Here is a 16,913-nt window from a genome sequence, read left to right on the forward strand (position 1 = left end):
TACCTCCTATGGCTCACACCAGAAACAGGTGAGATAATGTATGTGATATGTTGCACAGTGCTCTGCAAATTGCCCAATAAATAATAGATATTGGTCCAAACATGCTGCTTTTGGTCAGAATACTTTATTTTTCTGCAGTCACTTTTGGAACCAGTTTATGAACCATGCAAAATTTGTCATCCTGTGGTCACTCTCTTGGTTGCTGATGAAAATCTCGAGTGTCTACCTTGATCATACCTCCTGGCTCACAAGATTTTATCTTGGATGAGGAAGTTGTCAGCAGAATGAACGGCAGCCTTGAAGGATAAAGTTTTACCACCTTTGAGTGTATTGAAAATGCTGCAAGTTTAGAAAGGTGCTTCCAAACAGATTCCTTGTCACAGTTACGGTAGCATGATTGCTCTTGTGTGTCTCCAGAGTGGCTTTTTTAGGGATGAAGGTAACTTAGGTATTAGGAAATGAGGTGTCCCTATATTATATCTAATCTCATTTGGATGTAAGGCTTCCTCAAGAGTGATGGTCTCTTTCCCTGGCTACTAGGCTCCTTTCCACCAGTGGAGCCATCCAGCAGCTTTGTTTTTGCTCTCGCCTTCATGTGAACTGCGACACCGTGAATACAGGCTGCCTTAGTGGTCGCTCTTCAGGAAAATTATGGTTTTAGGTTGCAGCAGCAAAAAGGGGCTCAGAGTTCTCAGACGAGATTATCCTCACTGAGACAGAGGAGGAGCTCAGAACCATCACGCATTGTAGGGTGTAGTTGAAACTCTGTAACACGGGGGCGGGTTGCAGTGATTGTGACTGTGTCACTAAGAGTTGTGTTCCCTGGGGGTTTTGTTGGGACTTTGGCTCACAAATCACTGGAGGGATGGGAAGAATCACCTCAAGATATACTCTTCTCCTTTTAAAAATATTTGAAAACTCCTGCTGATGTGATTTAAGAAAACTTTTGACCATACCTGATCATAAAAGGAAGTTTACCGACATGTACAAAATAAGACTTTAGGATTGATGTTGGGAACTTCATAAACACAGTGAACTTGAAAAGTTTATCCTTAAACCACCATCCTCCCAAAGAAAGGGAGAGAAAAACCCAAACAGCTGCATTGAAAATCACCAAAAGGGGCTATATTTTAGGCCTTGAAGTTACCAGTTGATGTCTTTAGACATTTCTTTTGATTTGGTGTTTTATGCAATTAAGCAGTGACCTGATTTAGAGGAACAGTTCCTTTTTTTCTAACCCATTTACTCATTTTCATTTGCAGGACTGTAAAAGTTATGATGTGTATTTTTTCTAGTTGTCTTGCATACAGGTTTGTAGAGCATATGTACACGTATATATAGTTTTCATTTCCATTAAGCATTTCACTCCCTAGATGCTCTGCTGGTATTTGTTTTTCCACTGAGGTCTCTTGCCTTTTTAGTACTTCTTCTGTTACTCCCCCGGCAGGAACACCACAGACCTTACTGGAGCAAATGAGGCTTTTCTTAACTTCCCATCTTGGACTTTGCACACAGCATTTCCATTCCTTAGTCATGAATGAGTCCTTTTTTCCCTAGTGACTGTTCGGGCCTTGTGGACAGCAACAGGGTGGTGAAAGGAACATAAGTGTCACAGTCTTAATAGGGGAGATTGTGACACTTAGATATTCATGTTTACTCTATACCTTTTCTAAATCTCCGTGCATCATAATTTAGTCAAGTCCATTTTTTTTTGCAAGGCACTGGGCAATGGCACAACAGCAGGGCTTCATGGAAAGTGAACAGGGTGGGGCATTGCAAAACCTCAGTCGTGTGTCTGCTTGGATCACTGCCCGTGTGGCAAGGCCTTATGAAAGGGGCAGTGTGGTGGTGTCATTCCTGCATTTATGGTTGTACCAGCATTGGGACAAGAAGGAGTCACCATGGAAATAGCTGGGCAGTTGTGCTTTGAATTCATTTAGTGATGGCAGCCGCAGGATCGGTAATCTGTGTACTTGGGTCGTCTCGGGCCTTTGTGTGCCAATGGTTTGAACATTTTGCTATACAGTTACTCTGTTTAAATGTTCTTTTTTTTTTTTTTTTAAAGAGTTTTAGAGAACGGACAGAGTAAGCATGAGCAGGAGATAGGGGCAGAGGGAAAGGGAAGAGGCAGACTCGTTGCTGTAGGGAGTCTGACCTGGGGCTCGATCCCAGGATCCTGGGATCATGACGTGAGCCAAAGGTAGATGCTTAACTAACTGAGCCACCCAAGCACCTCTAGATGTACTTTTTCAAACATGGTCCCTTAGTGTGAGGCCAGTGATGTTATTTGGTATTCAACTGGAAAAACAAAAACAAAACAAAACAAAAAAACAGATTGATTCTGAGATTGCTGAGGGAAAACTAGCTAGCTTTTATTAACTAAAAGATGGTTCATGAGTCTTTGCCATGTAAATCCCATTATAAAAGATTGTACCATGTACTTCATGGGTGACTTTACAGGAATTTCAAAGGCAATTTTCAAAGGCAATAAGTTTGATATATAATTGACTTGACAGTAAGGTGCAACTATACTTAATGTCTTTGTTTCTCAGTCATCTATAAAATTGAGCTGGTATAAGATGATCATTACTGCTTTCCACTCATAGTGTGATATTAGAAGACAAAAATCAAATTAGAATATATTTGCAAGAGACATAAGTCTACTAATACTAAAGAGAACGCTTAGTTTTTGTCCACCAGTGGAGTGGTTTTAGATGACAAGGAGTTGTTAGTCATCTCTGACGTCTCCTGTCACGGGACGGAACAGGCTTGGCTACCCTGCGCTCTGGCTTTGGGCAGGACGAATGTTGCTCTTGAGAATATTCAGTAGAGCCGACTGAAATAAATGCCATTTCTAAACCAAGGGCACTAGCTCCTTGGAGAATGTGGCCACAACCGCCCAGGGAAGTTATGCTCCTTTCACTGTAGGACTGAGTGAGGTTTTCAAATGCTGAACAGTGGCCAGGAGTTCTAAGTCACCTCTTCTTTCTCTTTTTTAAAATTTATTCTCCCAGAATCTTATTATTTGTACCTTTGTCTTAATGTCACTAGAGGCTTGGTGTCTAAGTTCTGCAGTGGATCAGACAGTTGAAAATTTGGCAGCCGTAACAATACGAGAACACCCTAACTCTCTGAACATTTTATAGCAAAATGCCTGCTGTAGAGATGCTGACTTTATCAAAGCAGCTATAGTGTACATAACACCAGTATTTTATTTGGGCTCAGTAGGTCTTTTTAAGGAGTCAGATAATGTGGCTTCATCCAGTGGGGTGAAGCAGTAATATTCTTGGTTACATCTGGCCAGTTGTGCTGTGGTGAGAGCATGTGAGTGTTGGCTGGCACGAAAATTTTAGAATTCATAGATAACTTGATAAACTAAGGAGGTGACTTTATTGATAAGTTACTGTATGGGAAAACTGCTATCAATAGTAACTTAAAATCAGTTAAAAGAATGGAGTAACGGTGGGGTTATTCCTTTTCCAAAAAGACTGATATAGCAAGGAACTGGTGGTAGAAATCGGAAATATGTATTGCCTACAAGCCAGGGGGTGTTGGGAGCTGTATCCAGTCGTATAGCAAGGACATTTATAATGGAGAAAATGGCATGGTTTTTAGGAAGAAGCAGGAGGTCTTGATTTCCAGAGTGATTTCTCATGGGCAGCATTTATTGAGTAGTTAGTTCACTATATTGTATAAGTTGCTGGAGACTTTAAGGAACATAAGACATCTTCTCTCTCCTCAAGGGGCTCATTGACTTGTAGAAAGTGACAGATGGGTTTGGAACTTTCTGTACTTGTCTTCTCAGGAACAAACTCCTTATATCCAGAAGAAAGCTAGTCAGTCAATAATAGTACTGTGGTCTTAATGATAGTTTTGGCCTCATTAGTAAGACAGCTGTGAGTTTTTACTCCCTCCCAACTGACCCAATGCAGTGGTATTGAGGATTAGTGGTAAGTGATGAGAGAGACAAGTATCCCCTGCTATCCAGAAGTAGAGCATTCCTATGAAACCTTTTGTAAGCTGAAATGACATTGATCAAAGAAGCAGTTACCATTCATTTATGTAGAAAAATATTTGAGCATTCACAGACCCAAAAAAAAAAACATCTCTTAGGTTCCTCTAATACCTTTGGACACTTTCTAGTGGGTGCACAAAATAAAGCACAGATATTCACAGCTTTGGCAGCTGAATGCTGAGATGCTGGGTGTAGGTTCCCAGGAGGGAGCACAGTGGCCCCACTCCAGCCGCTCAGGTTGTGCACTGCTCCTCTGAGGGCTCACTGCAAAACCAGTGCTGAACGCTACTTGGACATTTCTCATAAACCCAAAAATTCTCTTCAGATTTCTTCCAGTTAGTGAAAACAGGTACTAATGTAAGTCTTTTGTGAAAGTGAAGTGGTACAACTGGAACTTTTGAAAAGTGGGGGATACCTGTACTAATATCAGTGTGCCTTCTTCCCCTTTGACCAAGAGAACCCTGCTCACCCCTTTCTAAAGGAGGACACTATTTCTTTATGGGAATTTGGTGCCAAAGGTAGAGAGAAGCCATCGAAGGGAGATGCTTAAGTAATGTTAAAAGAGTACTGAATGCCACAAAGAGGACTTACCAAGATTGCCTTTTTGTGGTGAGAGCTTAGGATAGAAACACTGAAGGGAAAATTCTGAGGGGAGATTGTCCTCCAAAAGAGGAGATGTAACTGGTTTCATTATTAGTGCATAGGGAGGATGATTTGGATTTCCCCTCAATTCCTAAAAAGGGATTAAGATATTAAGAATAAACCTAGTGAGGCTAGTTTGTGAGGCTTAGCCTCTGAGGGGTAACTAAGGTTTTCTTCTCTTCTGGTCTTTAGAAGGAATTGGAGAGCTCAAGATACAGGAAGTGAGCAAGACCACAGGTTTTCCTGAACTAGGGTGCTAAGGAAGGAGAGCAGAGCAGAAGGCACTAACATCCAGGCATGTGTTTTCGGTTGTCAGAGGCTTGCTGCACTTCACTTGAGGTGGCAGATGGCAGAATCCTCTGGTGTCGTTTGTGTGCTCCTGGTGGCTTTCTTGGCCTCTTGGTCAGATTCTGGTAGGTGCTGGCAGCTCCTTCAGTTGGACCGTTTGCCCACCTGGGTTAGGCCTGATCAGTGATGTTACTGACCTTCGCCCAGGCAGGAAAAGTGTCCAAGTGGAAGAGGCTGACTCCCCATGTGTTGATGGCCACCATGACGATCACCAGGCCAATGACATTGACCCCCAGGCCAGCTTTCACCTGTAGGACACAAACCAGCCCACTGTAGTCACTGAGCAAGGCAGTAGCCCAGACCCCCCAGTGCTCCTTAGCAGTGCCCCCCACCCAAGCCTTGGCCCTGATCTGTGCCCAGTCACTGCCAGGGATCTGTAGTGCTGCCTCCAGGAGTGGCTTGGGACTGTGGAAGGGTGGGAGAAGCCCTCAGGACCATCTCCGCTTGGGTTCTCACTCCCAAGTGGAAGCCTGGAAGGCGTGTTCTAGGAACACCAGGTCTTAGAATGTTAGGAGTTAACGCTACGCAAGGATCCTGTAGCTACATGATCGGGAACTACTTTAAGGCGGGAACTTCTTGAAGCCTTTAATGTGCTGACACATACGGGGACCTGTAGGAGAGGCCTGATTTTCCGAAGCCTCTGCTACTGTTAACTGTTTTTTCCTTCCAAAAGGAACAGCTTATGAAAGGTGGTGTATCTTGGGTTCACCTGGAGAACTAGGTCAGCTGCCTGTGCTCAGCCCTTCCATGGGAGGGTGACACAGACATGTTAGCTTTGCTTCTTTCTGCTGAGGGAATGTCACCTCCATGACCCTGAACCCTCCCATTTCTGCCATGGAACTGATACAGGCTGAGGGAGGTGTGAGGGCTAATGGATGGCAGAGCCAGGGCCAGATGGAAAAATGGACAGTAAGCATAGCTGGCAGCCTGTCAGGGAGGACCCAAACACACTGCTGTAGCCACCACGGGTCTGCTGGCTGGCACAGAGTTGGGAAAGCTGTGAGGGAAAATGAATGCTAGGAAATTGTTCCAAGCAGGTGACTAGATGTATTGCTTCTCCATTTTCTGGCCAGAGCCCCAGACTTATAAATCATTTTTCCCCTGGTCTTTGGGTGTGGAAAACTGCCCAGGTCTGTAGCCAGAGAAGGCAGGTTCTAAAGGGGCTCAATTAAAGTCCTCCAGACCTGAAAGGAACCCCACAGAGCATATAACCTCCATCTTTCGCAGATGAGGAAATGGAGGCCTCAGGTCAGTGCCCGGGCTGGAAACAGAACAAACGACTGGCCTACTTCTTGTCATCTGGTGCCTTTGAAAGGCGCTGTCTCTGATTGCTTGATTCCAGAAAAGATGGCGGGGGGTACTGGGGGGTAGCAGTGAATGGTGGGGTACCCAGAAGAGGAAGTGGTAGAACGGGAGAGTTAGGACTGAGCTTGGTCCCAACTCTCCTGAGCAGACACTGTTGTGCACTAAGAGATGGGGCGGGGGGGTCGTGGCTGTGACCTCCCTTCCCTGAAGTGTCACAGATGACTTCCATGAGCGGTTTGATTGGTAGAAAGGATCTGAGCATCTGCCACTAGCCTGAAGCTCTCCCTTTCCTCCGTTTGCTTTTTACAGGGCTGCTGGGAACAAGTTTGGACTTTAGTGAACAAAAGTGTGTGAGACCCTCGGCAAGGCAGACTGAGCCCTATTTCAGACAGCCCAGCCCCAGTAACTAGGAGTTGCTTTCCCCTTTCCTCCATCCCCCAGTGGCCTGGATATCCAGGAGCCCAGCAGTGAGTATAGGTTGAGGGGTGGAGGGTAAACAGGCCCAACGCTGACCAGATGTCTCCTCAGCGCCATCTTGGGGGGGGCCAGCTGAGAACTAGGAAATGAAGTGTGGGCGCCCCATTTTGCCATTGTTGCTTCAGGGGCTGGCGTTGGGGAGAGTTCGGTGGGAGCGCCCTGTCCCCTCACACCTTTCATCTTAGGTTCCTATGGTTTCTCCTACTTCGCTTCTGTGAGTAAACCAGCAGCTTTTGCAATGAATGTCCCCACTGGCCCCGTGAGGAAACCGAGGCAGAGCCTTGAGCCTCCCCTGGGCCGCATCTCGCGTCTGTTCCAGCTGTCTCTGTATATCCCGGGTAAGGGTGGGAGAGCACACTCCCGCTGTCCTCGGTGCTTGTGGACCGGCAGAAGGCCTTTTTGCCAGCACCGTTCTTCTGACCACACTAGACAGTGTTGACCGACCACAGACACTGCTCCAAAATGATAAGCTTCAGGAGGCCGTGGAGCCACTGGCTCGTCCCTGTCCTCCCCGCAGCAGGAGGGTGCCCAGGACTTACCATATCTTTGATCTGGCAGTGCCCATAGCTGAAGACGATGGCATTGGGGGGATTGCCCACAGGCAGCATCACTGCAAAGGAGATGCACATGGTGACTGGGATCAGAGTGTAGAGTGGATTAATGTGCAGCGTTTCAGACTAGGAGAAGAGAGAATTCACAGAAACATCAGTGTTGAGATGCAGCTTGCATTTCTTGGGCTTAACATCACAAACATGCTTTAAATGCTGGCTTGGTGGTGGCTAACCGTGGCTGGATACTGTGTGTTGGGGGCCGTGAAATCACTACCGTCGAGGGCATACAGTGCTGGGCAGCCGAAGTGGGCTTAAGCTGCTCAGTCACTTCCCGTGGAAACATGGGCTCTGAGTTCCTTCCTAGAAGGGATGTTTCATTTCTTGGTGCTGGACTAATTTTATCCTTTTGCCAAGAGAGTCATTCTTCAAACTCAAATCCCATGAATAAGCTGCTTTGGTTGAGGTGGGGGTCCCTCATCCTTGGAGTGTAGAACTAAGGTGTTTTCTAGGTGATGCTTGCTTTGGATGGGGTTTGAAACCTGTGGTCTCGCCCTCCGTGTCGCTGTTTTCACTGCGTGCACTCCCGCGCTCACACAGATGAGAGGGCAGCGCAGTTGGAAGGAGACATCCGAGCAGACAGCAAAGACAGGGGCTGGGGTAGTTTGGGGTTAAAGAGAGTGGAAGGGTTTCATTTTGTTGGGGGTGGGGAGGAGCCTTCATTTGCTGAGTCCACCTCACTGGTGGGACAGAGGCAGCCCTGTGTCTGGTGCATTACTCGGGGGGCTGCTTAGCCAGGCTGAGATCTGGGAGATGCGCCCCTCCCCTCACTCATGAATAACAGATTGTTCTGAGACCATGCGGTAAGGCTGGCGTTGCCTCAATTCTCAGACCCTCCCGGACAGAGAAACGGGGAAGGCAGTGATGGAGCTGTGGTTTTGGTCTTTACAGCTGAGTGTACTTGTGGGAGCATTTTGGCCCCATTTTCTGTAGTTACTCCTCCCTCTGGCCCTACTCTTAGGTCTTAGGAGAGAAAGAAATGATGATTGTGAGGAACTGGAATCCTAGGGTTTTACGGATATTCTGTGCATTCTTGTTTCCATTCAAGACTGCCTCTAAACTAATCCTACTCTTTCGGAAAAGGGTTTCTAGGACATTTGCTACAATTTATGTCTGTCTCTCTGTCTGTCTGTCTGTCTATCTGTCTATCTAATTTGAAATGCTTCATTTCCAAATTGTGGCTGGAGCACCCATCAGTGAAGTCTGTGGCAATGACCGGAGGAGAGAGTAGAGCTGGGAAGCTGTTCGCTGGGCCCGAGGAAGCTCGTCCTGACATCTGGGAGCCCTGCCCTACTCACCAGGCTGCACAGGATGGGCAGGAAGATGGTGATGGTGGCTGGGTTGCTCACGAACTCTGTGACAATGGACACCAGGATGCATGCCAACAGGGTGACAGCCCACGGTGGGAGGCCACTCAGAGACAACATCTGGTGCCCAATCCACGTGGAGAGGCCAGAGCTCTGCAGGGAGATGGTGATACAGTAAGGAGAGGAGGAAGAGCACATTCCCCCTGGAATTCTTAGACTCCAGAATGTCAGGGATGTTGGGGGGCTGGAAGGAAGCACTAGGAGTCATCTAATCTGCCTTCCTACTTTCAGGCACACTGGATCCAGAGGCATTCCTGACCTGATGATGAGGTGGTTTTTACAGCCTAGAAAATTCCTTATGATCGTGTAACATTCAGTCTCGGGGTTTTCTGGACAATCATCACAGCGCATGGAGAGCTGCCCATCCTATTGGCTATGATTCTTGTCAGGATTATGCAGGGGCTGGAGATCTTCGGGGCCACAGGCCTCTCAGCTTCAATCTCCTCACTCTTTCCAGCCTCTGACATTCTCACTCTGTGCATCCAGTCAACGGTGATTCTGACACAGACTCCGCAGTATAATCCTTAATTCTGCTTTTGAAATCTAGCTCTCTTATCACTAGTAAAAGGGGAGAAATTATCAACATCCTTGGACAGTAACCTTTCCTGTGGTTTGTGGGGAGTCAGTGGGCAGGGCTGAACACCAGAAGCTTTGCATACACGGATTCCCAGTCTATCCGCTCTCAGTGGGAGAGTGCCACCTGGCTGGCCTACAAAGCTAGTCATGGTGGTCCGTCCTGTGTCAGGTTCAGTCTCAGCACGGCTGACGACGGGATCTGCAATCCACCAGTGCTTTTTCACAACACAAGATAAGAAGGCATGTTGCCGCTCTTGAACCTTTTCCATTAGCAAAATTTATATAGATCTACTCCAATAAATGAGTTATTTCCCACTTGGACTAACTTTGGTTGGAGGCTGTTCCTTTGCCAGTGGTGAAGATTCCTTCCCTCCCTTAGAAAATAAAGGACACCGCTGACATTTTGTACTAAACACAGGTTGCTGTGTGCATTCTCCTGCCCTCCCTGCCTTCTCTCCCTTCTGAGGGTGATGTGCTCTGTTTCTGCTGACCCTAGAGCCTGCAAATCCACTAAAGACATGGAGAGTAGGGCCCAAAGCAAGGAGGGACATTTTATGATTCCTCAAGCCTTAAGTCCTACTCATATTTTACTGTTAAGGACAGCCTCACCACATTGCCAGCAGACTGCTTTTTCTCCCCTTTTCCGAATTCACCAAAGACTATTTGATGTTGACAGCACCCTGGCCACCATAAGGCAAGCCCGTAGTAGACAGCTGGTGCCCAGAAGCCTTCAGAATTCTCTCTGCTGTGGCCATTTTACCTGGGAGCACTTTCTTTCTTCTTCTTCTTCTTCTTCTTTTTTTTTTTAAAGATTGCATTTGTTTATTTGTTAGAACACAAACAGGGGGAGCAGGAGGGAGAGGGAGAAGCTGACTCCGCACTGAGCAGAAAGCTTGATGATGTGGGACTCATTCCCAGGACCTTGGGATCATGACTGGAGCCAAAGGCAGATGCCCAACTGACTGAGCCACCCAGGCACCCCCTTAGAGCACTTTTCTCTTTTTGTTCTACTGCCCGTGAGCTGCAAATCCAACGTGTGAGGACTACAGCAATTCATGGTTGGTACAGAGCCTTGAGGCTGACAGGAACTCTGTGACTGTTACCTCTTAGAGCACATTAAACCTTACCCAGGGGACAAAGGGGAGGAAGAGCAGTTAGCTGAGTGGAAACAGCACTTATAAAGAAATGGAGTTCCACTGAGCACATTACCCAGATAGTATTCAGAAGTAAAGTGGAAAAAATTTAATAGCAATTTTTTCCAGAAGCTATTTTATACTGTAATTTGAAATAAATTGATAAATTAGATTGCCAAGTTAGAAAAAAGCACAACAAAGGAAGTCTTATTTTTTTTAAACCTTGATACAAAAACATTTTACATGAGATTTTCCTCATATCAAGACTGAAATTATTTCAAACTTGGTAGGAATCACCTATAGCATACTTGCATTCTATTACTAAAATGAGTAGAGTCAGTAGATTTTATAGAAATACCAAGTATGCTATCTGTAATACATAAAAATTTTGGTTAAAAAAAATTTTCCCAGGCTGGACTCGGGCCAAAACTGACAACTGAAATTCAGTAAAGGTAAGTATGATATTTTGAACTTGGAATTAGAAATAACATAAACAGGATTGGCTGCAAGATGGGACATTTAATAGTGGCTAACAGTTAAAAGAATGAGGGTTTTAGTTGGCTGCAAGTTCAATATAAATGTTGATCTGAGTGCCAGTGATGCCTTATAAAAGCTTCCATAAAAATACAGATTGGTGCTTGCATCAGAGGTGAGAGGTAATACGGCTTGGGTAATAGGACTCCTTTACTCTGCAGCAGACTGACTACCTCTGGACCACGTTTAAATAAGGCCAAGGGCAAACTGTATTGAGTCCTGAGGAGAGACCAGCATGGTAAGGCGTCACTACTTCTTGAAGAATGGTTGAAGGAACTAGGGAGTTTTAGTTTCTTGGGGGGAAAAAAGATGATCTAAGGGGATCTAGTAACTTTTTATGACTTTGATAATTATTACCTAGGCTGGGGTTTCAGAGGACAGAGCCAGAGCCAACAGTGGAAGGCACACAGAAGATCTGAGCGAAAAGAACAGAACAATTCTTCATTCCCTGCCCAGGGAGTGCCCTGTCACTGGTGCTGTCCAAGCCCAGGGGTGTCACGCAGGGAACTCTCTCACCGGGTAGGAGACCGGACTCGGTGTCCAAGGTTCCTTCCTAGTGGAAAGTTCTGTGATCTTACTATTAGTGATGCAGATAGGCGTGGCCCTCAACGAGTAAGCAAAGAGTGAGCCACATTAATGAACAGCGAAAGCCGAGGGAGAAACTGTGAACCTGATTGATTTGGAGGATCATTTCCTATTTCAGGAAGGGCTAACACTTGAGGAAACCCAACTATTTCCCACCGGCCCCCTTTATAAGATTGCATCCCGGCTCCTCCCCATCAGGAAATCAGGGCACGTGCACAGCAGGTACATCAGCTTTAGCACACATTCTCCAACGGGGCTGAACGTAAGCAGATGGACTGACTGAGGGGCAGTTTGCTGTGTGTCCATGTGGGGTGTCCTGGACCCTTAGAGACACATGTCTTACCACCACTGTCAAATGCCCAGGAGATGACTATACAAGCCGATAAATCTTTTGCCTGTGGCCCTGTGGGCCCGTGAGTGAGGCGGGAGGGACTCCCTAGCACAGCTGATCTGTACGTCTGTTCTCAGCACGAGCTTAGAAGCTCAGAGCAGGACGGAGGATCCACATCTGGCTCCACTGTTCCCTGGGGTCAACCTTCACCTCTCCCTCAGCGCCTCTGAATCTTCCTCCCGGAATAAAAATGACTCATTAGGTAAAGTGGCTTAAAAAAATCTTTGGTCCAAGAGCAGAATTCAAGAGTTACCTTGCTGCCAGAAGCCAGAGCGTAGCCTCCTCCCACCAGAATGACAATCTCCCAGGGCATGGTCTTCTGGAAGTCCTTCCAGGTGATGATGGGCTCTGTCCCCAGTGAGGGCTCTTCGTTCTTTCCTGGACCACAGGTAGACGGGAAGAGCCCGATGAATCCTCATGGGTGGGCTTTGTGGAGATAGAGCCTAACTAATGAACCAATGACTCGTGGGGGGACTCAGAATGGCCTTGGTAAGGCTCTTCTGAAAATTCTAACTTGGGTCTGATTGACCAAAGCCAGCCCTGACCTCTTCCCTTGAACTTCTCTCACCGTCAGTCTTCTTTCCAAAGCAGGGCTTCTTTGCTGGGATCAGGAAGAGCAGGAAGCCGAGGAAAACAGAGACGGTGGCGTCGGTGCGGTAGCCCTTCCTAGCAAAGAGAAGAGCAGGGCTGGAGGCGTAGGGTCAGGACGGGGGTGGGGGGGGGGGTTGGGGAGCACAGTGTTTCAGGACTGTCTGGACACAGTGCCTCTTTTTAGAACCCAGTGTAGGGGCTGGTCAGCCTGCCTTGCAGCAGCTGCTGCCATGCTAGCCAGCAGTGGGTTCAGCGGGCAAGGCTTAGAGTCTGGAGGCTGGGCCTGGCTAGGGTAGACGTCTGGTGTGGCTGTATGCGCCTGTTCGAAGGAGAGAGCGGGAGTTATTTCGGTCAAGGAAACTCGAAAAGGATGAGTTCTCTTTCCTGCAAGGGTTGCATCTCTGTGTGTGTCTTTGCTCAGCTGAGAAGCCAAGCGGAGAGATCTGTGGGCCGGCCTTCCGGGGTCCTGCAGGGGTGGCCCGGGGGCCAAGGCGTTGGCCACTCCCTCCATCTCTTCCAGGGGCATTTGGTCTTTAAGCGTCAGAGCCACCTGCAAGACGACTGAGGTTTCCAGAGCTTAAGTAACAAGACAAGGTCACATGGCTGGTCCTTGGCATCTGGCAGCACCAGATGCCAACCCCGTACTCAGACGCAGCACACTGTGTTTTCTTCCTGACTCCACGCTGGCTTCCCTGAGAAGGGGGCACTTTCAGGGGGACAGAGTGCTTCCTGGGCTCACCGCTGCCCCTGCGAGTGCAGGAGGGACGCTGGTGGGAGCCACCTGAAGGGTCCAGTCGGGGTGATTCTTAAGGAGGGGACAGTACCACTTACTTTTCAAAGAAAGAATCCCAGCCAGGAACAAAGCCAGGCTCGCGGGTAAACCACAGCACGGTCATCAGGATGAAGAAAAATCCAGTTACCATTTCAGGGTAGCTGTAAGATACAACAGGGAAAGCCGCTCCAGGACCCGGGAGGTTTCTGTGCACTTTTTCACTTTGCGTGGGGCGCGCCTGCGTTCAGAACCCCCGTCCTGGAGACAGAACAGTGGCTGCCCCACTGCTCCAAGTGGCTGAAGCGGAAGAAGGCTGAGAAGAGGCCAGAAACCGTGACGTCACCCACGTCACCCACGTCTCCTAGCGCAGCAGAGGCGGGAAGGGAGGAGGTGGCCTGGCGGCACACATTTCTACGACACAGAGTATGGCCTCCGGGAGAAGGCCCTGGAAAAGGCCCGCAGTGCTTGGCGGGTGGGATTGGAGCAGCTGCCACCTTTCAGAGGGAATCTGATGGTGTATTAGCTATTTAAAAATTAAACACTGAAAGTAGAAGCAATCTACGCATTCAGTGGTACCCCGTGGAGTCAGCTACTTTTTGGTGTAACTGTAGGTTCGGGTGAGATGGGCCCAGCCATCAGGCCCGCACTGCAGAGCTCACGGCCTGGGAATAGAAGGACAGTCTAATGCTAAGTGAAAAAAGACAAGCTATAAAGCCGTGTTCAGTTTGGACTGCAGTCTAGCCAAAATACATAAAATTTTGTACAAAAAAAGCATGGAAGGAAGAGTACATTATGGTAACAGTTGTTAACAGTTAACACTGAATAAAGAGAAGTCATTTTTAGTTTTTTCTTTATATTTTCCTGTATTTTCTAAATGCTCTACAACGAACGGGTATTCCTTTTATAAATTAAAACATTTAAAAATACTGCTTATACCAGGATCCTTTTGCCCAAAGCTGTAGCTGCCTGTTGCCCTAAAAGGAGAGAAATGGCACCGAATAGGCTGTGGGGGTCACTGAGGGAAGCTGATAATGGCTGACAGGGTGGTGAATCTTCGGGCCCTCTGTCTTCAGGCCTGTATTTGATGGCGTCAAATGGTCGTGGCCCATGCAGAGCAGTGTGGGGTGCTGGCTTTATGGGGAATCGGACCTGCCCCAAGAGGGTGGCTGTGCTGTCTCACACTTCTTTCCCCAGCCACCCCGTGCACGCCATCCCTCCCTGACACCGCGGCTATACCTTGAACTTGGGAAATGGCAAAGGGGAAGGGCGGCCACCTGGAATCTGGCCCACTAGACTTGGGCGTTCAATAGCATCTCTAAACGCCTGGATTCACAGCTGTGGAAAATCCCCCAGCTCCAGGGGCCGCGGAGGACCAGGCTGCTTGTGTGCTCACTACACCTGCTATGTTTTCTCTCCTGGAGAAGGAGAGAGGGCGAATGGCTGATTTTTACCTAATGGCTCCCAGCTTTTCATATTCCTCTTGGATTCTCTTCTCTGACACCTCTTCCCTTTTGGTCTTCTTCTTCTTGCTCAGAGAGCAGGTCTCTCTAAAACTGAGAAGGAAGAAAGAAAGAACAGAAGAATAAAGGAAACGGGTTTCTGAGGCCAGGAGAAATCAAGGATTAAGCAGATGCTGAACTCCTGGCTTGCTGTGGTCACTTGTCCCCTCTTCTCTCCTGTGACTTTCATCTGCCAGGTTACATGGCCTCCCACCAGCCCTCCCCTAGGCTTCCGGGTATATCCATTCAGGTACATCTCTGGTGTATCGATGTGAAGTATCATGTCATACAGACTTGGGTGAGTGTGTTTATGTGCAGTAGTTTCTACATACCGGAGATACAGAATATACAGCTACCACTGTTTGACAGTAGCCTTTGAGTTATTAAAAAAAAAAAAAAAAAAAAAAAAAAGGCAGCTCAGAGAACATTCCCTGAACAATGGGAGTCATATATATCTTCCCTTTATGTGTTTGAGGCTGATTGAAATACGGTTATGAAGAAAGCTTGCTAGGCAGATTAATGTCAGAAGTAACATTGCAAGGGGAGTATCTAACTTAGGATTTTGAGAGGTACATGAATATTTCATGCAACTACTAAGTGTGAATCGCTCAGGTCTATAAAACTAAGCCTCAGGAAACTTCTACTTGGAGTCACATTTCTGTTGAAGTTAGTTCAAATTACTCTGTTTTGAGAGAAATGAAACTAAGTTAATCACCCTCCCATTCAGACTTTTTATAAGTCTGACGGTTCCTTTAACCAGTGAGTTGGAATTAAGAACATTCCATGGCAGAGCTCATAGTGAGGTGCCGAGGCCATGTACGTTTAGACTGTCTAGAAGGGGGTGCCCTGACACCTCCCCCAACCGTCTAGTCCGGTGTCTTCTCCTCACGCATCCTCTGTCGTCACTCAGCAGCTCCCCCTCAGGTGCTGCTCCCCAGGGCTCCTGCCATGACTGTGGACGGATAGCAGAGCCTCGGGGCCTCGCGGGCAGCGCCCTGGGACTCACTTGCAGCCAAGGAACAGCCAGTGCATCCAGAACCAGCTGACCACCAGCATGATGAGGGAGATGGGGAAGCTGAAGAGGAACCAGGTGCCAAAGTTGACCACCTCCGCAGCTGGGTACTGGCTGGAGGGAAAGAACCAGGTCAGTGATGAGAACAGGCTGGATTCCCATGTGGTTTCTGGGGGCAATAAGCCAACGGCTCCCTAAGAAGACACACATCAGAGCTAATGGTAAGGACGTGGTGACACATTAGAACTCACGTATGTGACAGCTGGGAACTGTACAGGGCCCCGCCAAGCATTACGAAGTAAGCTAGAAACGGTACTAAGCAAACAGACTTGACACCACTGATGCCCGCGTGCATTGCACTCAGGAAAACCATGCAGGAGCTGTTTTGCTCTTAAATTATGTAAAGATTCTTACAAGTTTACTCATCTGGTGTTCAGGACAATAGAGAATGCAAAGGGGCGTCTGGTATACTTGGTTTATAAAGTCCCTGAAGGAACGTGAGCTGCCCTGAGCTGCTGTTGGGGGCATGCATGGCACTGACTTGGGACAAGTCTGGACTCTAGAGCATCATGAAAGTTCCAGGTATGAATGGCGCCCCTAGGAGAACCATGACTTAGAATCTCCAAACTGTTCATCAACGTCCACTGCTGTCCCAGGGTCTCAGGGAGGTGACCTGGACGACTCGTCATTTATCAGGAAGAGCTGTGGCCCCTTGCCCAGGTGTTGTTTCCTGGGGAGCCTGGATGGGCTATATGTGAGCCATGACTTCAGCCTAGACAACGCCTGTGTTCCTTTCCTCCTGGGCTCTTTTCCCCCCTCTAAGGTGGGAGGAAACTGCCCCTCTTCTGCCCCTCTTTTCACACTAGGCGCTGCATGGAAAAAGAGAAAGACCAAAAGCAGAACCCCCCCCACCCCGAGAGAATGCACTGGAAGCACAGGACGTAAAGAGGGTTTCATCGTCTGTCCTTGCAGGGACGTCTGCTTTTTTGCCCTGTGGCCTTGTCAGGGACTTACCTTTACCATCCACACGCTTCTTGGGAAATTGTAACAGCTTGAGC

General features: G+C 47.8%; 1 protein-coding gene and 1 long non-coding RNA gene across 2 annotated transcripts in view; one reads left to right on the forward strand and one right to left on the reverse strand.

Annotated features, from left to right (window-relative positions):
• Positions 1-3,635: 3,635 nt before the first annotated feature.
• SLC13A4 (solute carrier family 13 member 4) overlaps positions 3,636-16,913 on the reverse strand; it is a 39,932-nt gene continuing 26,654 nt past the window's right edge. Inside the window, exons 9-16 of the mRNA XM_004741700.3 lie at positions 15,850-15,969; positions 14,796-14,897; positions 13,404-13,505; positions 12,550-12,647; positions 12,235-12,359; positions 8,694-8,855; positions 7,327-7,464; positions 3,636-5,253 (exon numbers count right to left, since the gene is read on the reverse strand). Coding sequence (XP_004741757.1) covers positions 5,116-5,253; positions 7,327-7,464; positions 8,694-8,855; positions 12,235-12,359; positions 12,550-12,647; positions 13,404-13,505; positions 14,796-14,897; positions 15,850-15,969 — 985 coding nt within the window. The 3' untranslated portion in view covers positions 3,636-5,115. The remainder of the gene's footprint in view (positions 5,254-7,326; positions 7,465-8,693; positions 8,856-12,234; positions 12,360-12,549; positions 12,648-13,403; positions 13,506-14,795; positions 14,898-15,849; positions 15,970-16,913) is intronic.
• Positions 8,745-9,341, forward strand: LOC123387050. The gene is made up of 2 exons (XR_006601419.1): positions 8,745-8,876; positions 8,994-9,341. It is a non-coding gene; the product is annotated as an uncharacterized LOC123387050 (long non-coding RNA).

This window comes from Mustela putorius, unplaced genomic scaffold (assembly GCF_011764305.1).
Source record: "Mustela putorius furo isolate JIRA1106 unplaced genomic scaffold, ASM1176430v1.1 tig00003845_pilon_pilon_pilon, whole genome shotgun sequence".
Lineage (NCBI taxonomy): Eukaryota > Metazoa > Chordata > Mammalia > Carnivora > Mustelidae > Mustela > Mustela putorius.